Below are 25,488 nucleotides of genomic sequence, written 5' to 3' on the forward strand. Positions count from 1 at the left end.
CCATGCACTTGTTTGAATATCTTGTGAATAATGTCATGTGTTTTGTTCCCATGTAGGCATTTAGCCTCAAAAATTTTTAATCTTGCTAGTTTCAGAAGTAATTGAGCCAGGCCAGCAATCTGTTGAAAATATAAAGGAAGCAAGCTGCAGTAAAGAGCTTTCTTTGTGTGAAACACAATGTAAAACATTTGGTTAATTCTTGTGAATTTGGCCTGTGTAAGTATTCCCTTTCTAATCTTTAGTGTTATGTTTCTGTTAACCCCTGTGGTTAAAACTGTTTCTGTTCTAAAAATCTAATAAAAAAAAAATCCCCATTTAGAGGACCAGAGCATGACTCACGAGTGAGTCTGTGAAAGTCTTTGTAAATATTTTTTTGTATCTCACCAAAATGAAACAATAAAGACAGCTTTCCAAATAAAGAGCTTATAAGAGACATGTAAAAATCTTAAAATGGTAATAATGGATTCCAGATTATTTCCTTTTTCCATTTGCTAGAAACTTTTTAGTAAGATAGATTGGAAGTTTTTATTTTATTGAAATACATGTAAGCTTTTGCTTTATTGAGGATAGTATGCAATCTATGAGGTGTTTTTTTATGTGTGACCTTCCATCTTAATAGTCAGTGCTTTTCTAATGTTATGACTCAATGACTCTTAACCTTCCTGGTCCCCGTTTTGTATTTCCTCTGGGGTCTTACTGCAGTCCCAGAGGTACATAGTAACTGGAAGCTAGAGACGGAAGAGGCTTTGAATGACCTTTTCTCACTTACACAGTTTGCCCTCCCATTTTCCCCAACAGGAGGGTTACTGTAATCCCCTCAGTGACTGTTAGCACATTGAAATCCAGATACTCCCAGTTTTTCTCCTCAGTTCCTCTTGCGTGTGTCCCAGTTCCCTTCCTGAGCCTTTGGCTCAGTTTCCTTTATGTTCCCCAAGGCTTCATTTCACGAATCTGTTTTTCTGCTCTGCTCTCTGCTTTATTTACTTCTTCTCATTCTACCTTTAGATTCCTTCTTTTTTTTAACCCCAATGTGTGTCTACTTGAAACTGCTGTTTGCTGTTGTTTAGTTGCTAAGTTGTATCTGACTCTTTGCAACCCCATGGACTGCTGTTTTCAGAGATTAGGGTTTTAATTGTGGAAAAGTATTTGGGAGTAAATCTGCATATAGTCAAATTTTATGTAAGGAGATCTTACAGTTAGGAAGAGATTTCTGCACTATTGGAAAGACTAATTTTTTCATCTCAAGGTTCTTCTCTGTCTTCTCTACCTTTTGCTTCTTTAGGAATTATTAGCTTTACAACTACCAGGGGAGTGTTATTATGTGGGCCTGGCGTACCAACCAGAAGCGCAGCAGTTAGGATGAAAGCTGTTCGGTCAGGTGGACAACGTTGAAGGTATTATATTTCACTGGGTAGGCAGGTCTGGGAGGATGGAGCACGGTCTGCTTTACCAGGCTGCACATCTGCATCAGTTCTTTTAGTTCATAGGATATTTGATGTCTCAGCCAGATGCTGTTACCTTGGAGTGAGAGCAGGAGCTGGTGGGCAGCTGACTTAACTCTTGTGACTCCCTTCAGGGATGGTTTGAGAAGATACTATTAGATAATGGGACACCGGCTTCCCAAGTGGCACGGTGGTAAAGAATCTGCCTGCCAGTGCAGACGACACAGGAGATTTGGGTTCCATCTTTGGGTCAGGAATATCCCCTGGAGTAGGAAATGGCAATCCACTCCAGTATTCTTGCTGGGAAAATTGCATGGACAGAGGAACCTGGTGGGCTACAGCCCATGGCTTTGCAAAGAGTCGGACATGACTGAGCACACATGAGTGCGTGCGTGTGTGGACCACCAGGGTGTTAGCAGATCAAACTAGGTTGGAATTCTGAAGTTCTACATTGGGATTATTTGGGGAATTTGCTTTGCTCATTGTATTTTAAGTGTGTGTGTGTTCAGTCCTGCCCGACTCTTTGCGACCCTTTGTTCTGTAGCCTGCCAGGCTCCTCTGTTCATGCAATTTTCCTGGCAAGAATACTGGAGTGGGTTGCCATTTCGTACTCCAAGGGATCTTCCTGACCCAGAGATCGAGCCTGAGTCTCCTGCGTCTCCTGCGTTGGCAGATAGATTCTTTACCATTGTGCCACCTGGGATCTGTTAAATGGAAATAAGAAGACATTTAAACAACATACTTGCTTGAATAGATGAAGCTCACAGCCTTTATGTGTGACAACAGAACATTTACTAGCTAACTATTTCTTACCACACACTGAGGTTGAAGAAAACTAATCTACAAAGCAGCATATAAATTTGAAGATTCTTATCTATACCTTTTGCTTGGATTCTGGGGAAGTGAAAATTGTACAACATTGCCCCTTACATTGAGAAGCATGTGGTTTAGTAAAGAAGACAATACATGAAATGACAACAAATTAATGTATAAGCCAGTTCTACAAGTGTGGAAAATGAGAACTATGGAATATGATGTCCAGAACATTAGCCATTAACCACATTTGGCTATGGAGCATTGAAAAAGCAGCTAGTCCAAATTGAGAAGTTCTGTAAATATAAAATATACACTGGATTTCAGAGACTTAGTACAGGAATGTAAGATATCTCTTTAAAAGATTTAAAAACATTGATTACATATGGTAGTTGTAATATTTTGGATATATTAGTAAATTTAATGTTAGCTTTTTTTTTTTTTACCTTTTGCATCTTTGTACATTTTAAAAATGTAAGTATTAAAACTTTTTAATTCCATTTGTAGTTTGTATTCTGTTTCTGTCAGATGGAGCTGCTGTAGAAGTTTAAAGGAAATAGAGGAAAAAATGCACACAGTTGTAGACAAAAAACGTTTCATGGAAGAGAGAAACTTATCAGCTGCTTCTGGAGGGAGTGGGGCTGATCTTGTCCAGTATAGTCAAAGAAAGATGGCAGTTACGGCGGTGGTCCTGTGAATGAGAGCAAGAGCTGAAACTTGCAGTATTGTGAGTGATAAGGAAATACTTTGAGTCAAGTGTTTGTTTTGAGACATGGTGGAAAATCAGGATTTAAAGGGAGATGGGATTACATTTTAGATGATTTTGTTCTTGTACAGAATAAATGATTAATGTGTATTTGTTGACTATGTTAGAATGAGTAGTTTGGAACTGATCCTGTAAAGAGGGGAAGTTATTAAACTTTGGAGGGTAGATACGTGACAGAGAGAGTTCTGAGATTCTTCTAATGATGTGGGTGTGATGATATGAGCTGAGAGTCTGGAGATGGGGGACCAAGTGAGGGACTGCTGTAAAGATTGATGTGTGCTAGACTGGGGTGGCGGCCCTGGGAATCAAAACCAACAAGCTCCCTACTCTCATGGAGCTTGAAGTCTTGTGAGTGAAACGTATCAGCAAACTGACAGGGCAAATAAAATGAGATAAAGAAAGTACCCGGTGCTGGGAAACACAGAGGAAGGGAACTACTTAGCTGCGGTGAGGATTGGAGGCATTGGGTCAGAGAATGCTTCTACAGCAATAGTCAGTTGTCATTGACCCTAAGGAATGTGTGCGGCTTCTCAGTAAGCACATTTGCGGTGAAAGATTTGGAAAGTAAATCCCTTGGAGACAGAGGAAAAAGTGTCAGGAGAAAGAGAGCACTGGTTAGGGAGTCAGGAGACTTGTCTCTCCTTTTGTTTGTGTGTGACCCTGGGAGGTTTCTTCTTCCCGAGCTTCATCTTGCTCATTTGTGAAATGTGGAATAGCAGACAAGATCTTCAAGTCTTAGCCTTCTAATTGAACTTCGTCAGCTTGATGTGTTTACCATGTCATATCCTGAGGAGTGGGCTCTGTTAGGGCCTCAGAAGGGAGAATGGGACCTGCTGCTGAGAGCAGGAAGCCTTTGTTCCCCCAGCCTCACCTTCTCTGGTTAGTCTTTCACCAACAGAGGGGCAGGATCGGTTGTAAGGAGAGGGATTGACCCTGGGGGAGGGGATTGAATTGGATCCAGAAATAGGACAAACTGTCTAAAAAAGTACAAGAGGAGAGTCCATAGTTTTGTTGTTAAGGGAATGGTGGTACCACAGTCAGAATCAGGGTGGGAAACCTGTTTTGGGGAGAAAGATAATGAACTCTCCTTTGGATTTTTTGGATTGAGACAAATTTAGCCTGGAAATCTTTAATATTAGTGATACAAACCAGAGCTCAGTTGAGAGGTCAAGACTAGAAAGGGATCTGGGAGTCATTAAGGTGACTTCTTGTTGTCAGAATTAAAGCACTCTTTAAGAACTAGGGGCTCAAAATTGGGCTTTGAAAAATGTCCAGAATGGGAGAATAAAGGGTGAGGGAAGTGAACCCATAAAGGTAGAGCAAGGTAGAGCTAGTATGTCGTGGGACCAAGAAAGTCTTAAGTGGAGAGGATGATCCAGACTGCCAGAAACTTCGGAGAGTGAATTGTTTAGAAGATGTCTGTCCCAGGTTGGGTTCTGCAGGGAGTAGATGTTGAGACAGAGCTGGAAGTGCAGAAGGGTTACTGGGGAGAAACATGTATGGGGGAGAAAAAGAGAGAGGAAGCAGGATTGGGAAAAGGAGCTGTCAGTCTAGGACATGGACTTGACAAAACCAGGAGCTCTGGAGCAAAGATGGCCTCTTGGAGGACACCCACACTGGGGAGAAATGATGTCACTCCCTTGCTCAGTCATTGGCTGAGGTGGACCCTGGAGGTACTAATAGCTGGAGGCTCTGCTAACCTCAGCTCCTCCTTGTAGCCGGGCCTCAGTTCCTTTCTTGAGTGCTGCAGCTCTGTGTCTGCCACAGAGTCTTTTTGAGAAAGCAGTTTCATGACCCTGATAGGGATAGAAAGAAGCCATATTATAGTGACTAGAGGGGACAAGGGGCCCGAGTGGTCAGAGGATGGGGCAGCAGAGGTAAGCCCTCAGATTTGTGATCTTTGTCATCACCTTGGGTGTACACTGTGGCCTCAGATCTCTTGGAGAAGAGTATACTAAATTAAACTGCCTGGTTTCTCTGTCTTCTACTGTACAGTTTTCTCTCATACACTTGTTAATTTCTCTCGAGTCCTTTCCTCAAAAATCCAAACTGGACTGCTTTACTAGGTCTCAGGTCAGATGAGTAATGCCTGCTAATTCTGGGAGTGTTAGTGACTAATAGAGGTATTATATAGAGTTTTTTTTTTTTTTTTTTAAACTTCAAAAATTATTTGAATTAGAGATTCCAATTAAACAAAAATTCTTTCTGGAAAGAATATGCTGGTAGTTTAGTGAAATACATTAAAAAAAAAACCCCACATTTAGATTAAGGTGATGGAGAAGCAAACTAAATGAAACTAACCAAAAAAAAGAAAGAAAATTCTTAAATGGGACTCATTTAGCAAACATTTGTAGGCATCAGACACTGTCTTCTCGGCATTTCATTAGGTTTTAGTACTACAGGATAGATACACTATAGACCCTCTCTCTAAGGAGCTTACAGAGTAGTGGGAGAAATAGATAGAGGCTTACTTCCTGTACATGAATTATCTTCTTAAAGACATTTGTTTATGCTGTGATCCCGGAGGCTGGAATCTAAGGCGGCTGCTCAGGTAGGGAGACTTTGTTGCCCACATTGTGGCTTCTTCAAGAGGCATGGCAAAGCACAGTTCTTTATGGATGACTAAAGTGAGTTAATTTCATCAACTTTATAGTCCTACAGTGATCTCTTCATATAATTTTATTGGTGCTTTCTAGCTGGGATTTTAAAAAATTCCTTTAACATTAATAATTTCACATAAATATATTTAAATTTTACATAAATATAAAAGCTTCACCTTTTCTTATTTTAAAGATAGTACATAGAATATTCAAACAATACCTTAAAGTATAGAGACAAAGATAAAAGCACCTGGACTTCTGCCACTAAAGGCAGATGCAGTTAACTTTGCAGTGATTATCCTTTTAACATTTCTTTGTCCCTCCCTATCCTTCCTCCATCTCCCTTACTGCTTACAAGCATATACATTCGTGCACACATGTGCATATACATATATATTCTTTTATGTAAATAGGATCCTATTTCATATGCTTTTGTAACCTGTTTTCTTAATCAGTGTGTTAGGGTCATGTTTCCATGTCAATGCACATAGACACAGACACCATCATTCTTTATAATGACTATGAGCTATTTTACTGTGTTGATGAGTCATGCTTTATTTAACTGCTTTATTGCTCACAGATATTTGAAATGTTTTGGTGGTTTCAGCCAGGGATGCTGTGAAACTTCCTACAATGCATAGGACACTTCTCCCTGCTCCCCAACAAAGAGTTATCTGGTCTAAAATGTCAGTAGTGGTGGAGAAAACTTGCTCTATACCTTCTCTGGTATTGGATGTTGGCAATTTTTACTCTCCTATGTCTGGTCAAATGCAAGGAGTTGCTTTTCAGGCGAAAAAGTAGTTGCTTTTTTAATGTGCATTATGTTGATTACTAGTGAAGTAAAGTAGCTTTTCCTGTATTTATTAGTCATTAGCTGCTTTTGTGAATTTTCTATTCCTGCCTGTTGTCCGTTTTTAAAATTAGGTGTTCATTTCTTACTTAATAATTTCTAGGAGTAATTTGAGTATTGGAGCTATTAGCCTTTTTTGTTTATGGTGTCTCTTTTTAAAAGGAAATTTAAGAACTTTTATGTAGTCAGATTTCCCAGTATTTTCTTTCTGATTTCTGAAGAGGGCCAAGTTAGTGAACTATCCAAAATAACTTTTTAAAGATAGTCTATTTAAAATGTAATCCCGTGGCATATGCTGTAGTTTGTTGTTGTTGTTTAGTTGCCGAATCGAGTCTGACTCTTGCAACCCTGGGGACTGTAGCCTACCGGACTTCTCTGTCCATAGGATTTCCCAGGCAAAAATACTGGAGTGGATTGCCATTTCCTTCTCCAGGGGATCTTCCTGACCCAGGGATTGAACCTGTGTCTCCTGCACTGGCAGGGGGATTCTTCATCACTGAGCCACCTGGGAAGCCCATGCTGTAGTTTAATGGCGTGTATTCTGTGGACAGCATTGCAACGGGTGATTTTGAGTTAGCTATCCTGCCTTAATGTGTCTGTGAGTGTTATATTCCTATTGAGCCCTCTGCTAGTCACTGAAGGATGTGGAAGAACAGTTTTAGGCAGGGTTTCCTCCCTCTCTGAGCCACAGTTAGGTATTTGAGGTATTGCTAGTGTATGAAGCAGAATTCACATAAGTGCTAAATAGGAGTTGAGTGGACAGAGGGGACAGTGAAGGGTTCCTCGAGTTTATGAAGAGTGACCAAGTCTTGAATGATGCGACTAGGTAACAGATAACGTTTCCAGCACAGGGCTTGATTGTGGGACAGGCAGTTAGGAAGGAGAGTTGGGTTCTTGCTTCCGATTTGTTACTCATCAGTTCAGTTCAGTTCAGTTCAGTTGCTCAGTCATGTCTGACTTTTTGCGACCCCATGGACTGCAGCACACCAGGCCTCCCTGTCCATCACCAACTCCCGGAGTTTACTCAGACTCATGCCCATTGAGTCAGTGATGCTATCCAACTTATCTCATTCTCTGTCATCCCCTTCTCCTGCCTTCAATCTTTCCCAGCATCAGGGTCTTTCTAAGGAGTCAGCTGTTTACATCAGGTGGCCAAAGTGTTGGAGTTTTAGCTTCAGCATCAGTCCTTCCAATGAATGTTCAGGACTGACTTCCTTTAGGATGTACTGGTTGGATCTCCTTGCAGTTCAAGGGACTCTCAAGAGTCTTTTCCAACACCACAGTTCAAAAGCATCAATTCTTTGGCGCTCAGCTTTCTTTATAGTTCACCTCTCACATCCATACATGACTACTAGAAAAACATAGCTTTGACTAGATGGACCTTTGTTGCCAAAGTAATGTCTCTGCTTGTTAATATGCTGTCTAGGTTGGTCATAACTTTTCTTCCAAGGAGCCAGCATCTTTTAATTTCATAGCTGCAGTCACCATCTGCAGTGACTTTGGAGCCCCGAAAAATAAAGTCTGTCACTGTTTGCACTGTTTCCCCATCTATTTGCCATGAAGTGATGGGACCAGGTGCCATGATCTTAGTTTTCTGAATGCTGCGTTTTAAGCCAACTTATTAACTCTCCTCTTTCACTTTTGTCAAGAGGCTCTTTAGTTCTTCTTCACTTTCTGCCATAAAGGTGGTATCATCTGCATATCTGATATTTCTCCTGGCAGTTTTGATTCCAGCTTGTGCTTCATCCAGCCCAGCGTTTCTTATGATGTACTCTGCATAGAAGTTAAGTAAGCAGGGTGACAATATACAGACTTGACGTATTTGTTTCCCTCTTTGGAACCAGTCTGTTGTTCTGTGTCCAGTTCTAACTGTTGCTTCCTGACCTGCAACAGTGTGTGTGGCTTAGACAAGTCTCAGGCTTCAGTCTTTTTATCAATGAAATAAAGAGATAGGATATTTCCTAAGATTGTTGTCACTGTTAAACTTACTGTGGTTTTACTGTCAAAGGAGAATTTTTAGAAGGAATTTGTTCAGCATTTATTGAAAGCCTTCTGCATTCTGAGTAGCATGCTAGGTACTGTGGGAATGCAAGGGTGGGTAAGACATGGACCTTTCAGAAATTTAGTCTTAGGGGAGAGAGTAAATTATGTGCAGGAGTGTAAAATAAGAAATACAGAGTGCTTGGGAAATGCAGAATGGGGAAGACCGTCTTGATTTTGGGTGGTGGAGGCTTTAGAAAGGAATGGCATTTATGTTAGGTAGAAATGGAGGTGTAGGGGTGGTTGGAGCAGAGGCCTGGAGGGGGACAGGGAAGTGATACAGGGCTTGTTTGAAGTGCTGTACTCAGTCGCTTCAGTTGTGTCCGACTCTTTTGTGACCCTATGGACTATAACCTGGCAGGCTCCTCTGTCCCTGGAATTTTCCCAGTAAGAATACTGGAGTGGGTTTCCATGCCCTCCTCCAAGGGATCTTCCTGATGCAGCAGGTGAACCTGAGTGTCTCCTGCGTCTCCTGCACTGCAGGCGGGCTCTTTACTGCTGAGCCACTGGGGAAGCCCCTAAGGTGTTCTGCGTAAACTTGTCTGCCTAGTTTTGTACAGTTGGTGCAGAAGGGTGGGAAAAAATAAGGCTGAAAGGTAAAGTGGGACTGGCTTGCCAGGGGGCATACACTGCCTTGGTTTTTCTTTCTGTAGGCTTTTTATGGCTTTCAGACAAGGTGGGAGCGTGAGGTGAGCAGCCCTTGAAGATGAATGTGGTAGAAGTGGCTAAGATGGTGATTGATTGCATTCAGGGACTTGAGTCAGAGATGACGTTGAGATTTCTGAGGCTGAGTATAATACAGATAGTTTAAGAGAAAGCTAGCAGGCCTTAAGCAGTGACGAGCAGGACGAAAAGATATTGTCAGGAAAGGGAAAATGAGTCCTTGTGGTAAGGGGCGGGATTTCTATTAAGACAATGCTCTTAAGGCAGGGCATAGTATGGGTAGGAAATTGGTCATTCTGTTAGGAAGCGTTTTCTGGTAATTCGCCATCAGCTTGAAATTTTATTAATCAGATAGGAATTTTCACGCTTTAAAAAAAGATTACCCATTATGAATTTTAGTTCTGTAATTGTGTCCCTTGAGATAAGCTCGTTGGGATCTCCACCCCTCTTTTTTTCAGTGTTGAATTTTGCCCATTACGCACATCCTGTAAAGGGAAGCAGCATGTGACTGGGGGTCGGCCGGAGGGGGGGAGGTTCTTTTCAGGGAACCTTTGTAATCTCTGCATCTTTGGGAGGGAGGAGGGTAAGCATTAGGCATTAGGCACTCATGTGTGTTAAAACACTGTGTAGTCGTTCATCATCCTTGAGTTCTTTCCATGATAGTTGGAGTAAAATACTTAAAAAGGGTAAACGGCAAACCACTGAACAGGAACCAACCACACGAGCAGTTAGTCATTTCTTGTCGGCAGAGGCCCTGCAGAGGCACTGGCAAACAGCTATGAAGGAACTGGAATGATGAGGGTCTGGCATGGATATGGATCTTTTATTGTAGTAACAATAGTTTATTCTTCAGATCAAGGAATGAGAGCAAAGTTGCTTAGCAATTATGTGGGCGTTGAAACAATGGCCTTTGGAGGAGCAGGCATTTGAAGTGGGATAAATTCAACTTTCTCAAGAAACTTACAAACACTGGTTAGCATGATCAGGGGCAGTCCTTTTACAAATCAAGAACATGTAGTCCTGTTTCCTCCTGATGGCTTTGGTCCTCATCCGTTTTCCAGTTTTCTCATCTGGAGAGGAGGATGGTAACTCTTGGAACAGTTTTCCCCAAAGGCAGGTGCTGGGAGATGAGGGCTCCCAGAAAGAGAGTGGTCCCAGACTTCTAGGCAGATGTGGTTCTTTACCGTTGGATCTAACTTTGCTCCACTAAATAGCTATGGCCATCTTGCTGGGTGCTGGAGAACTGACCTGGTGGGCAGTGGTCCATCACTTCACCTTAGCAATAACAGACATGCATGGCCACAGCACGCAGGTCACTTTTGTATGGTCAGGGCTCTCTGTTTGTCCAGGGGGAAAGGGGAAGTGGTAGGGCATGGAAAGGGCACCAGAGTATAAGGTTTGGGTTCTAGTCTTGGTTTCACTGCACCAAAAACTATGTGATTTGGGAGACATCTCCTCATCTCTGCATTAGCGTCATCTGGACAGAAGCAGTACTATCTACTCTCCAGGGGTGAGACTAAAAGCAACTAATGGATAATGTGAGTCTACTCTAAAAAAGCATCAACTGCTGTGTAAGTTTATGGAGATTTTACCTCTTGTTACTAGTTTATATTCTGGCCTTCAGGAATCCTCTTTTTTTTTTTTTTTTTTAATACCTTTTACTTAAAAACTTTTGAGATACTGTTGTTACTTTGTTTAAAGAGGACTTCCCTGTTCTGGACCTTACTAACAATGAAAAAAGCTGAATTTCTGATCTAAACTATAGTTCTTTCTGTTGAATTCATGAAATGAGTTTTGGTTGACAGTTAAGGATTGGATTTTTGAAAACATTAGTTTTAGAAACAAGTCACCAACTCTTCATTTTGCAGTGAGGGTACTGAGACTAAGCAAGTAAGCAGCAAAATATTCTAATATTTTAAAAGGGTAAATGGTAAACCACTGACCAGGAACAGACACATGAGTACAGTGGGTACTCACGTCTCCTCCTCCAGGGTCCTTTAATATAATCTGATGCCTCTCGCACAGTTTGCTTAACTAAAATAGGTGGTTAAGAAAGTTATCCTTGAATTCAGTTATCCCTGTAGTTTTTAAAAGTGCTGTTTAATTATCCATGGCCGGAGTCTAGGGTTTAAATCTAAATCTTCAGTGAGATCACTGGATTGAACTAAAGCGTCTACACAAAGATGTTGATTTTAGAAAACTGGAAACATAATGGTCCTTATTACTGGAGAGTGCTGGACCAGGGTTTACAAAACCTGACTTAGTCTCAGTTCTCCTAAGTCACCTTAGTCAAGAAAAACAAATTTAATCTCTTGGAGCCAGTACTCACCATCTCTAAGATGGGAAGGATCTAAGGCCTCTACCAGTACTTTAGTTGGAGGGTCTGTGAAACCCAAAGGCAGAAAAAGGGATGGGTGTGGGAGAGATGGTGTCTCGTTTTTTGTACCCTGAGAATTTTGCATTCATCAGTTACTTTTCTCATATTTTATCCCTCTATCTGGAAAACCTTCCAGTTGCCCTTTTCCTACCCAAAGTGACAGTGAAAGTGGTGTCACGGTCGGTTGTGTCCGAGTCTTTGTGACACCATGGACTGTACGCAGGCTCCTCTGTCCGTGGAATTCTCCAGGCAAGAATACCGGAGTGGGTTGGCATTTCCTTCGCAAGGGGATCTTCCTCACCCAGGGATCGAACTCCGGTCTTCTGCATTCCAGGCAGATTCTTTACCGTCTGAGCCACCAGGGAAGCCCTTTCCTACCCAAAAGCTCTCCTTATTTTGGGGCCTAGGTTACATTTCATTTAATATATGATGTCATTGTAGCACACACTATTCTTTCTGAACTCATTTATTGCCCTTATACCTTATTCATCCATTAGTCATGGTACGTTGCTGTGGGATATGTCTCTCTTTTGTACCTAATTTTTAGGGGGTAAGTTAATGTAGAAGATAGAGTGTAGAGTTCGAAGATAAGTCGATTTAGCTGTGTGGGACTTCCCTGGTGGTCCAGTGGCTGACTCCACGCTCCCAATGCAGGGGGCCCAGTTTCCATCCCTGGTCAGGGAACTAGGTCCTGCATGCCGCAGCTAAAGATCCTGCCTGGTGCAATAAAGATTGAAGATCTTGAGTGCTACAACTAAGACTCAGTGTGGCCAAATCATTTTTTTTTAATTTTTAAAAAATAAATATTAAAAGATTTAATGTGAGCTTAAGCTGGCCATTAAGAAAAATGTGTGTGTATGTATATATGCTTAATTTTTAAAATAGCTATTAACGTTTTTTGAATAGGTAAAATTTTTTCCAGAACTTAATAAAGAGGGAGATACAGTGAAAAATCTTTTGGTCTTGGTCTGCAATCAAACTAGTTTTCCCCCCACTGTTACTTGTTTCTTATATATCCTTGTAGAGTTTATAAATTTTTTTCTTCCTTTTTCTTTTACACAGAAGCACACTGTATGTAGTCTTAGATACATTTTTTTTTTTTTCTTTTCACTTAAGTTACCTGGGAGATCTTTTCCTATCACTACACGGTAAGTTCCTCATTGTTCTTAATGTTTTATGGATATACCATAGGTTAACCTGTGATTGGGAGTTTTTACTTGGGTAAAGTCCCAAATAATTTTAAAATCTGAAAGACTATTGGGCCTTATAAGAGGACTGTGTTCTTTATTTTTCTATATTTCTACAGTGTGTTGCAGTTTTTAAGCACTTTATATTCTTGAAGTAGATCCTCACAAAAACTCTATAGGTGTTACAAGGTAAATAAAGAAAGGAAATGTCTATTTAGGATTTTTTGACCGTGGTGCAAGATTCAGTAAAAGCTCCACCGTGCCCTTTTCCTGTGCTGTACTACTGGCAAATAGAGAGTTTCCTTGAGAAACACAGCCTGCTTTGTAGGGCTGATAAAAGTCTTCATTACTTCATTTATAACCATGTGTGTACTTCCTTCACTTTACTTACTTCCTTAAAACCAGCAGAGCATGTAGAAAAGGATCTCCACATAAATGAAGCTTTGAGAAACAAAACAAATGTAGACAGAAGATATGCAAATATTATTTTTATAGGTTAATTTTTTAAGTTGTAAAAAATCCTAACTGAAATATATGTATGCAGAAAAAAGGGACTTGCTTAATGGAGTTGGAAGTATTCATTGAGGTGAATGTGGCTCCTTAAGCAATTGAATGGGTAGGGCTGAGAAAAACAGGGAAGATTTTAACCTGGGATTTAACATCTAATAAGATTCTGTGTTAGAGGAAGTACCGCTTTAGCTGTAGAATTTGACCTGTTTAGAATGCACAAATGAAATGAAAGGAATTTAAGTTTTATTTTTAAATTTTCCCTTAATATGAAACACAATTAGTACTCAAATAGCCCAAACTGCTAACTCAACTACCTGAATGTTAAAGTGTGCAGTTAGATTATGGCAAGACCAGAACGCAAATTCTCTGCAAAATATTTTCAGCCATTTTGGTGACTCCTGAGATATTTTTGCTATTGATTTTTTTATATATTTTTAAACCAGGCAATTGATTTCTTTCTCTTTTATACTTTTATACTCATTTTATACCCTCATTTTATACCCTTTTATACTCATCCTGAAAACTTAACCTAGCATCATGGAGTTATAGAGATGGTTGGACGACTAGAGATTACTAATCAATATTTGATATATTTGTACATTAACCTGGCCCTTTCTGTTGAACAAAAGAGAGAAGTGAAGCGGAGCGAGGTTGTGGCCAGCCTGGCTTGGCCACCTTATCCAGAGCCCCCAGCCACAGCTCTTCAGTACCTTGTGGTTTCTTTCACAGCTTTGATTGACAGACACTGTTCTTGCCTGGAGAATCCCAGGGATGGGGGAGCCTGGTGGCTGCTGTCTATGGGGTCACACAGAGTCGGACACGACTGAAGTGACTTAGCAGCAGCAGCAGCTCTGCTTGGGGAGATGTTCAATTCTGAACATATTCCCTTGCTCTTTCCCCCCTTTTTCTTTCTAATGTGGGCCAATTTATAAAAGCCTACAAGGAGTATGTGCAGAAGGGAATGGCAGTCCACTCCAATATCCTTGCCTGGAGAATTCCATGGACAGAGAAGTCTGGCAGGCTGTAGTTCGTGGGGTTGCAGAGTCAGACACAAGTCTAACTAACACACACACAAGGAGTACTACAGATCTTTCATGGAGCCTGGCTCATTGTAGGCAAGTAGAAGAGACTTGTTTGAAGTGAACCAAAACTGGAGAGGGAATGAGACCCTGTCGATAACAAGTAGGGAACCTGGCAGCTGGCAGTTTATTTTTCATCTTTCTCTCCCCAGGGTAGGGGGCAGCCATTTGTGTTCGAAGCATGAAGGTGCCACGTACTGCTTAGTGGATGCCTCTAAACTGCTCTCTTTCTCCCTTATAGGTCCTTTCCCATAACCTGTGCACCGTGCTGAAGGTTCCACATGACCCGGTTGCCCTTGAAGAGCACTTCAGGGATGATGACGAGGGACCTGTCTCCAATCAGGGCTACATGCCTTATTTAAACAAGTTCATTTTGGAAAAGGTATGATTCTAACCTCTTCCTGCTTATAGCGGTGTTCAGGTTACACATTTCAAGTGGGCCCCCATACATCTTTGTTGATGAGTTCCCTAAGGAGTTTAGTTGTGAAGCATCTCGAGATAAATCAGAATGAAAGAAGAGACTGACAGTGCTTCCTCTTTCTCTCTCTTCTCCAGTGTCTTCTAAACCTTGGTTTGATACTTTTACAACTGGCTCTTTTTTTGAAATTAAGAACTGTATTTTGTGTTAATCTGCACCCGTCTTCTCTTTGGGAGCTTTTCTTTTTCCTTTGTAAATTCTGGTTCTACATGTACCAGAATTGTTAAAGAATGGATTTGATATGATTTTTTGTTTTGAATTCTGGTTCCACATGTTCCAGAATTATTAAAGCATGGATATGATGTGGTAAAATATCTATACTTTATAGATATTATACAGCAAAGTTTTCATCCTGGACTTTTCTGGGTACCACGTGGATGTTTCCTCTGATATGTTTTAACTAAGGATGCTATAAACTATTAGGTGTTAGGAAGCCAAATATAACCTACTGGTATTTTCTGCCTCATTTGAGGTCTCCTTTGGTTTGGATAATTAAAAATGACACATTAAATTGTTAGATTTAATGTTCATTTTTTTTTAAAGAAAATCATCTAAATTAATGGCACATTTAATTAAAAACATTTGTGATTTAAAAGTTATGAAAGATAGGAATTCCCTGGCAGTCCAGTGGTTAGGACTCTATGGTTTCACTGCTGTGGCCTGTGTTCAATCCCTGGTTGGGGAACTAATATACTGCAAGATGCAGCCAAAAAAACTAATTAAGTAAAGTCTTAAAAAATTACATAAATTAGCTTGTTATTAAATAGGCATTTAGTAAAAATATATGAGATAAAAAGTAAACTCCCTTTTTAGTCTGAGTCTTTAGGAGTAACCACTTTTAATTATTTGCTGACCCTTTTATATGCATGCAAATACACACCTATACAGTACATAGTGTTTTATTTCTGTCCCAATAGGATCATGCTACATAAAGTTCAGTTTGTTTTTTTAACTAAGCAATATATTACTGTCATCTTTCCATATTATGTACATTTAGTTTAGATATGAAAAGTAATCATATATGCACATTGAGGGTTGGGAGTTCCTACTTTTGCTTATTTATAATATATAGCGTGAATTTTGGGGGTATATGTTAAAAATGTCTTTCGAAAAGTGACGGTGATAATATCTTTAAATTAAAAATAAAATACATTATAAAAGCCTACTTTCCAATCACTAAATACCATAACTACTGACATATTTTTTCCTATGATTTAAAAAATTTTTTATAGCTATTTATATGTATAAATTCTTTTTATAATTTAGTATCTTTTTATAATACCAAAGTACAGTAACTAAAATGTATAATAATAATTTAAGTTATTGGTTTGGAAAATGCCAAAATGTTGGTCAGCATTTTTTTTTTAATCACATTTTATTTTTTTAGAAATTTTGCAGCAAAGACTGTCAAAACTATAGTCTGTTCATTTAGGTAGTATTCTTTGTACCTGTATCTATTATTTCATATAAGCCTCAACAATACAATTTATGCTCTTTATTTGTATGTGTGTGTATGTTTATGTAAATATAAAACATTGCCTTGGTCATGCTTTTCTTAGAAAAGAAACTGCAGAGGGAAAAACCACACCAAAATGAAATGTAAGACTTAAACTTGCAAAAATCACCTATTGTATGATCCAGTTTATATGAAATGTCCAAAATAGGCAAACACATGAAGATACAAAATAGATTAGTGGTTGCCAGAGGTGGAGGGAAGTGGGAATGGTGAGTGACTACTGATGGGTTTGCAGTTTCTTCTTGGGGTGATAAAAATGTTCTAGAGTTAGATAGTGGCGATGATTGTAAAACCTGTGAATACACTGACTACTACTAAAATGTGCACTTCAAGAGTGAATTTTTTGGTATGTGAATTACATTGTGATAAAAAAATTTTAAACAAATTATATATAAACTATATAATTGTTTCTATATATTGTAGTATTGTTAGTTATTGACACAATGCTGTGCAGTATATCCCAGATCTTTTTCATCTTACAGCTGGAAGTTTGTACACTTTGATCAGCATCTCCCCATTTCCACTCCCCTCTCTCCAGCCCCTGACCACTGCCATCCTATTCTCTTATTTCTTTAAGTTCATTGTTTTAAATATTCTACATAAAACTGAGAACATATAGTATTTGTCTTTCTCTTAGATTGTCTTAGCCATGGTTAGTTAAAACAACTTCAGAATCCTGAGTTTACCATTTGATATTTCTGCATTAATTTAAATAAAAGTCAGGAGGTTTTGAATACAACTGCAGTGATGAGAACGTTTATATTCCATTAACAGCCCCTAAGACAAGAGAGCCTGTTGATGAGGGTGAAAGAGGAGAACGAAAAAGCTAGATTAAAACTCAACATTCAAAAAACTAAGATCAGGGCATCCGGTCGCATCACTTCCTGGCAAATAGATGAGGAAAAAGTGGAAGCAGTGACAGATTCTACATTCTTGGGCTCTAAAATCACTGTTGATGGTGACTGTAGCCATGAAATTAAAAGAAGCTTGCTCCTTGGAAGAACAGCTGTGACAAATCTAGATAGCATATTAAAAAGCAAAGACATCACTTTTCATACAAAGGTCCGTCTAGTCAAAGCTATGGTTTTTCCAGTAGTCATATATGGATGTGAGAGTTGGACCATAAAGAAGGCCAAGCGCCAAAGAATTGATGCTTTGGAATTGTGGTGTTGAAGAAGACTCTTGAGAATCCCTTGGACAGCAAGGAGGTCAAACCAGTCCTTAGTGAAGTCAACCCTGAATATTCACTGGAAAGGCTGATGCTGAAGCTCCAATACTTGGGCTGCCTGGTGCGAAGAGCCAACTCATGGGAAGGGACCCTGATGTTGGGGAAGATTGAAGGCGAAAGGAGAAGAGGGCGGCAGAGGATGAGATGGTTAGATGGTATCACCGACTCAGTGGACATAAATTTGCGCAAACTCCAGGAGATGGTGAAGGACAGGGAAACCTGGCGTGCTGCAGTCCCTGGGGTTGCAGAGAGTTGGACATGACTCAGCAACTGAACAGCAACAACAACAACAGGACAAGTGGTTAGCAAATGAAGCCTGCCCAGATCCCACATAAGGGGTCAGATTAGGCGTATTCCCCCCCTTTTCGATCAGTACCTATTTTAATCACGTGTAGGCTCCAGTACTCTTGCCTGGAGAATCCCACGGATGGAGGAGCCTGGTGGGCTGCAGTCCATGGGGTCGCGAAGAGTCGGACACGACTGAGCGACTTCACTTTCACTTTTCACTTTCATGCATTGGAGAAGGAAATGGCAACCCACTCCATTGTTCTTACCTGGAGAATCCCAGGGATGGCAGAGCCTGGTGGGGTGGCAGAGTCGGACACGACTGAAGCGACTTAGCAGCAGCAGCAGCAGGCTGTATGAACTAGAAGCAAGACAGTCTGCAGTGGACCGTCAAACCCAAAGGACCCCCTTTCTCTGTGCCTCTAGGACAAACAATGCCTAGATCCCTAATTTTTTCACCTAAAGTATGTATGTTAGCACTCTGGCATTGTAGACTTTAAAGAAATAGACAAAAACTTGTTGTCTTCCCTACTTTTTATAAAAATGTGTTTAAAACATACTACAACCTCATCGTATTTTTACTTTTAAAAAAGTTCCAGTTTATTTAAACCAAAATCAAAACCAGAAACAGAGGTACCATTTCACACCAGTCAGAATGGCTGCGATGCAAAAGTCTACAAGCAATAAATGCTGCAGAGGGTGTGGAGAAAAGGGAACCCTCTTACACTGTTGGTGGGAATGCAAACTAGTACAGCCACTATGGAGAACAGTGTGGAGATTCCTTAAAAAACTGGAAATAGAACTGCCTTATGATCCAGCAATCCCATTGCTGGGCATACACACTGAGGAAAGCAGAATTGAAAGAGACACGTGTACTCCAATGTTCATTGCAGCACTGTTTATAATAGCCAGGACATGGAAGCAACCTAGATGTCCATCAGCAGATGAATGGATAAGAAAGCTGTGGTACATATACACAATGGAGTATTACTCAGCCATTAAAAAGAATACATTTGAATTAAAAAGAATACATTTGAATCAGTTCTAATGAGGTGGATGAAACTGGAGCCTATTATACAGAGTGAAGTAAGCCAGAAAGAAAAACACCAATACGGTATACTAACGCATATATATGGAATTTAGAAAGATGGTAACAATAACCCTGTATACGAGACAGTAGAAGAGACACTGATATATAGAACAGCCTTTTGGACTCTGTGGGAGAGGGAGAGGGTGGGATGATTTGGGAGAATGGCATTGAAACATGTATAATATCATACATGAAACGAGTCGCCAGTCCATGTTCAATGCACGATACTGGATGCTTGGGGCTGGTGCACTGGGACGACCCAGAGGGATGGTACCGGGAGGGAGGAGGGAGGAGGATTCAGGATGGGGAACACATGTATACCTGTGGCGGATTCATTTTGATATATGGCAAAACTAATACAATATTGTAAAGTTAAAAAATAAAAAATTAAAAAAAAAAAACAGAAACAGTTCACACAGTAAATATGTCTTATATTTGACAAATGTTTGATGACCTGCTGTGTGCATGTGTTTGAGCTTAAAAATTAAAAAAAAAAAAGCAGAATTATGTCTGTTATTAAAATATATGGAACATACCGGGAAAGTCTCAGAAACCTAGAAATTGCGGTTTTTCAGTGCTAGAATTTGTGTGGGCTGGAAGACTGGGTAGAGAGACATGGTTGAATATCTTGAGGTGCTGTACCCTGATACCACATTTTGTTCTCCTTGATGTAACTTTCTTTAAACATCCTGAGCTTTAAAGTTTTAAAATGTTCTTTGTTTTAGTATTCAGGTATTTAAAAGTTTTGTAACTGGGGGAGAAACTATATGACAAACCTCAGTTCAGTTCAGTTCAGTTGCTCAGTCGTGTCCGACTCTTCGCGACCCCATGAATCGCAGCACGCCAGGCCTCCCTGTCCATCACCAACTCCCGGAGTTCACCCAGACTCACGTCCATCGAGTCAGTGATGCCATCCAGCCATCTCATCCTCTGTCGTCCCCTTCTCCTCCTGCCCCCAATCCCTCCCAGCATCAGAGTCTTTTCCAATGAGTCAACTCTTCTCATGAGGTGGCCAAAGCACTGGAGTTTCAGCTTCAGCATCATTCCCTCCAAAGAAATCCCAGGGCTGATCTCCTTCAAAATGGACTGGTTGGATCTCCTTGAAGTCCAAGGGACTCTCAGGAGTCTTCTCCAACACCACAGTTCAAAAGCATCAATTCTTTGGCGCTCAGCGTTCTTCACAGTCCAACTCTCACATCCATACATGACCACAGGAAAAACCATAGCCTTGACTAGATGGACCTTTGTTGCCAAAGTAATGTCTCTGCTTTTCAATATGCTATCTAGGTTGGTCATAACTTTCCTTCCAAGGAGTAAGCGTCTTTTAATTTCATGGCTGCAGTCACCATCTGCAGTGATTTTGGAGCCCCCAAAAATAAAGTCTGACACTGTTTCCACTGTTTCCCCATCTATTTCCCATGAAGTGATGGGACCAGATGCCATGATCTTCGTTTTCTGAATGTTGAGCTTTAAGCCAACTTTTTCACTCTCCACTTTCACTTTCATCAAGAGGCTTTTGAGTTCCTCTTCACTTTCTGCCATAAGGGTGGTGTCATCTGCATATCTGAGGTTATTGATATTTCTCCCGGCAATCTTGATTCCAGCTTGTGTTTCTTCCAGTCCAGCGTTTCTCATGATGTACTCTGCATATCAGTTAAATAAGCAGGGTGATAATATACAGCCTTGACGTACTCCTTTTCCTATTTGGAACCAGTCTGTTGTTCCATGTCCAGTTCTAACTGTTGCTTCCTGACCTGCATACAGATTTCTCAAGAGGCAGGTCAGGTGGTCTGGTATTCCCATCTCTTTCAGAATTTTCCACAGTTCGTTGTGATCCACACAGTCAAAGGCTTTGGCATAGTCAATAAAGTGGAAGTAGATGTTTTTCTGGAACTCTCTTGCTTTTTCAGTGATCCAGCAGATGTTGGCAATTTGATCTCTGGTTCCCCTGCCTTTTCTAAAACCAGCTTGAACATCAGGAAGTTCACGGTTCACGTATTACTGAAGCCAGGCTTGGAGAATTTTGAGCATTACTTTACTAGCGTGTGAGATGAGTGCAATTGTGCGGTAGTTTGAGCGTTCTTTGGCATTGCCTTTCTTTGGTATAACATATTAAAAAGCAGAGACATTATTTTATTACTGACAAAGGTCTGTATTGTCAAAGTTGTGGTTTTTCCCGTAGTCATGTATGGATGTGAGAGTTGGACCATAAAGAAAGCTGTGTGGAATAATTGATGCTTTTGAACTGTTGGAGAAGACTCTTGAGAGTCCCTTGGACAGCACGGAGATCAAACCAGTCCATCATAAAGGAAATCAGTCCTGAATACTCATTGGAAGGACAGATGCTGAAGCTGAAACTTCAATACTTTGGCCACCTGATGCAAAGAGCTGACTCATTGGAAGGGACCCTGATTCTGGGAAAGACTAAAGGGAGAAGAATGGGACGACAGAGGATGAGATGATTGGATGGCATCACCGGCTCAATGGGCATGAGTTTGAGCAGGCTTTGGGAGTTGGTGATGGATAAGGAGGCTTGGCGTGCTGTAGTCCATGGGGTCGCAAAGAGTCAGACACAACTGAGAGACTGAACTGAACTGAACTGAGCGACTATAGCAGTATTTAAGAAGTCCAAAATTAGCCACTACATTTGGGGAAAATCTTATTCACAGAGCAAGTGAGGATGTGATGAAACAGTGAGCCCTTGTTTATTATTGCTTAGCCACCTGGAGTGGAATTTTGCCAGGCTTTCAGTCCAAATAAAGCAGCCAAGGTTTCCATGGTGTGGGTTTAAATTGAGCAGATTGGTGCCTTGTTTTGAAACTTGGTTGAAAAAAAATGCCAGTAGTGACTGAAGAGTGTTAACAGAAAACTTAGATTGTCATCAGTTATGTAATGAATATATGAAATGATGATTAAACATTTGCAATATGTGCTTTTATACATACACACACACACACACGGTCTGATTTGATCTTCATGCTAATCCTATGATGCATAACTGGAATTCTTATCCCCATTTAACTCAGGAGGAAATAGAGAACATAGCTAATAAGGGGTAGATAGGTTTTGAACTTAAGCTATTTCACGTCTAGACCAGAGTACTTTTACCTGTATGTACTATTGAGGGATTAATGACTACTTTGCAGAATTAATACTTTTCTAGTTACTGGATGTATAGTAGGGGCTAGGGGAAAGTGGTTTAAAAACTATTCTGATCATCTCAACTCTTTCATCCAGCGTCAAAACCCTTAGGTTCTTTCTCAACTGTTTAATGTAATTTTTCTTCTTCTTCTTCAGTATCTGGTGTTCCTCAGTGTTCAGTTTGGTCATTTCTCCCCTGCCCACCTCCCACCCCAATTATTTGAGAGGTTTTTCTGCCTTTGCCTAAGAGAGTTACTCAGAAGGGGTTGAGACCAAGAGATAAATTATAATGAAACTTGCTTTGCAAAAAATAATTTTTCCATTTGGTTTCTGTATTTGCTTCTTCAGAGGGAATAATTCATGTTGTTCTTCACATTGATAGAATTTATTTTCAGCTTTCCTGAGACTTCAGATGATGATCTTGTGTGTTCATGTATTGAATATTTTGCCTCTGCTGATTGTTAACTTTTTTCTTGTTTGTTGAATTCCTTTTTTTTTTTTAAAGTAAAGAATAGGATTCTGTAAATATCCAGGAAGAATTTTTGAATTTTTGTGAGCTCTTCCCCACCTTTTTGGGACAAAAAAACACTGTGCCTGGATTATCTGACAATGAATAATTGAAGAAAGTGGTATATTGTTACTTTAAAAATTTTGAGCCCCAGTAGACTACACTGGAAACTAGTTCTGAGACTTCACTGGTAGTACAGTGGATAAGAATCTGCCTGCCAGTGCAGTGGACATGGGTTCAATTGTGGTCCGTAATTAATTTAAAAAAAAAAAACACAAAAAAACCTAGTTCTGCCTCAGCATGTTATGAGGCAATCTAAACCTTTCATGAGCTTTAATAGCCTAGTTGGCTTCTTCGTCCAAATCATTGTCAGTTCTTTTCCCTGATTCTACACATTAAAGGTTGGTCTGGGCTATTTGACTAAAAACCAGTAATCCTTTGTCAATAAGCCAAGTCCTAATTGGGGGATTTATTGCTTTCTAATGTAATCCTTTTGTTGTTATTGTTTTTGTTTTAATTTTGTTTTGGGAACACACACACATGCAAAAGAAATACACAAAGAGAGCCATTTTTGTGCAATATAATGTTTCTTCTCTCTAGCAGTCTGCATTCTGTTTTCTTAGGCTGGATGTTATACTTTCTTCCCAAATGCTTACTGTCCCTTAGTTATAGTTCTAGCATAAAATGAGTTTTCACATTTCTCTTAGCTTCAGCACTCAAAATGTTGTCAAATGTATACCTAACAAGTATCATGTAATAGGAAAGGGTGCGTGCGTGTGTGCTGAGCTGCTTCAGTTGTGTCCGACTCTTTGCAACCCTGTGGACTGATTCCGCCAGGCTCCGCTGTCAGTGGGATTCTCCAGGCAAACATACTGGAGTGGATTGCCATGCCCTCCTCCAGGGGATCTTCTGACCCAGGGACAGAACCGGCCTCTCTTAAGTCTCCTGCGTTGGCAGGTGGTTCTCTACCATTAGTGTCACGGGGAAGCCCGATAGGAAGGGTGCTGCTCTTAAATTCCCCAAACCAGGCTTTTGTATGATTCTTTCTTCTTATCCTTTAGCCTGTGTTGTTTTTTCTTTCACTGTTGCTTGAAAGTTACATAGTGTTAATTTAGAACAATGGCCAAGTTGGACTCGACATTTTCATCATGTTTGCCAAGTAATACAGGACTAAAAACTTCTGAGTAATTGAAGAGGTTCCATGCTGAGAAGTATGAATGACTTTATGTCATTGAACACCATGGCCAACAATATAAAACTGATGTGGTCTAAAGAAATCTTACGTTTTTTTAAAGTGTCAGTTCTTTACTACAGTAATCAAGAGGGAGAGTAACCTTACTTATTTATGCCTGCAGTGTGGGGCATGTGGGATCTTAGTTCCTCAACCAGGGATCAGACCTGTGCCACCTGCAGAAGCACAGAGTCCTGACCACTGGAGTGCCAGGGTATTCCCAGAAGTACTCCTGTTTAAAATAGCAACTTTAGTGAGATATAATTCACGTACCATACAGGTATATTTAAAGTGTACAGTTTGGTGGTAAAAACTGTATCCATTAGCACTTACTGTCCTCCCCCTCAGCTGTAGGCAACCACTAGTCTACTTTTTACCTCTGTGGATTTACTCTTACCTCTGTGGATTTACCTCTGTCTGCACTCATGCAGTGTGACTGGGACCATGTGACCTTTGCAACTGTCTTCTTTCATTTAGCATCAGGTTTTCACAGCTCATCCATGTGGTAGCGCATAACAGTACTTCATTTCTTTTCATTTCCGAAACATATTCCATCATGGATATACCATATTTTGTTGGCAGATTCATTGGATGATGGATGTTTTGTTTTCTTCCCACTTTCGGTTATCATGAATTTACTGCTGTGAGCATGCATGTTCAATTTTTGTGCGGAGGTCTATTTTCAGTTCTTGGTTGTATACCTAGGAATGAAATTTGGGTTATGTGGCAGCTCTGTGTTTAACCTTTTGAGGAACTGCCAAGTTGTTTTCCAGTGTAGCTATGCATTTTACTTTCTGCCAGCAGCGGCTGAGGGGTCCAGTGTCTTCATATCCTCATCAGCATTTTGTTTTTATTATAGCCATTCCCGTGGATATGAAGTACATTGCTTACTGTGTTTTGATTTGCATCTCACTGATAATTAATATAAAATACTGTTTTTAAAATTTGTTTTTTATTGTAATGGTAATAAAAGGGTATTATTGAAATTAAGAAAAAAAGAACTTATTAAGAAAATATGTATCATCCATAGTTTTAACATACAGAGGCAGTCACTGTTAGCATTCTGATATGTTTGTTTTGAGTTTTTATTTTTATTTTATTTTTGTGGCCACACTGTCTGGCTTGTGGGATCACAGTTCCCCAACCAGAGATTGCACATGCATGCTCAGCAGTTAAAGTGTGGACTGCCAAGGAATTCCCAAGTCTTTATTTTTTAAAATGTTTTTATATATTGTTTTTCAAGGGATCATATTGAACACTTAGCATTAATATTGCCTGTCCCATGTCATTGAATTTTTTAAAAAAACCTTGAGTATAAAGATGCTAATATTTATTTAGAGTCTGTTGTGTTTCAGATACTAAATGTTCTAAACAGATGTTCTAATAAAGTCTTAATGTCAACTCTGTAGGTTAAGTACCATCATTACCACCATTTTAAAGATGAGGAGATGGGCCTTGGGTTAAATGTTTGCTCAAGGTCACCCAAGTACTAAGTGGTATTCAGTGATTGTATAATAGTTTTGTACTTTACAACCATGCCTTTTTTTGGTGGATTTTTTATTTTTTCCCCCCACTCTTTTAAATAATAGTGACTATCCTAGGTGAATCTTTATCTGACTTTGGTTCTCTTGTTAGGATAATCAACAAGTATTGATTGAACAACAAGTATTGATTGAACAACAAG

At 40.0% G+C, this 25,488-nt stretch overlaps 1 protein-coding gene across 6 annotated transcripts in view; it reads left to right on the forward strand.

The window, feature by feature from the left end:
• SWAP70 (switching B cell complex subunit SWAP70) overlaps positions 1 to 25,488 on the forward strand; it is a 158,309-nt gene that overhangs the window by 29,234 nt on the left and 103,587 nt on the right. For all 6 annotated transcript variants that reach the window (XM_044929502.2, XM_044929503.2, XM_044929501.2 and 3 more), the window contains exon 2: positions 14,569 to 14,709. In XM_044929502.2, coding sequence (XP_044785437.1) covers positions 14,569 to 14,709 — 141 coding nt within the window. The remainder of the gene's footprint in view (positions 1 to 14,568; positions 14,710 to 25,488) is intronic.

The sequence above is a fragment of the Bubalus bubalis genome, chromosome 16 (genome assembly GCF_019923935.1).
Source record: "Bubalus bubalis isolate 160015118507 breed Murrah chromosome 16, NDDB_SH_1, whole genome shotgun sequence".
NCBI lineage: Eukaryota > Metazoa > Chordata > Mammalia > Artiodactyla > Bovidae > Bubalus > Bubalus bubalis.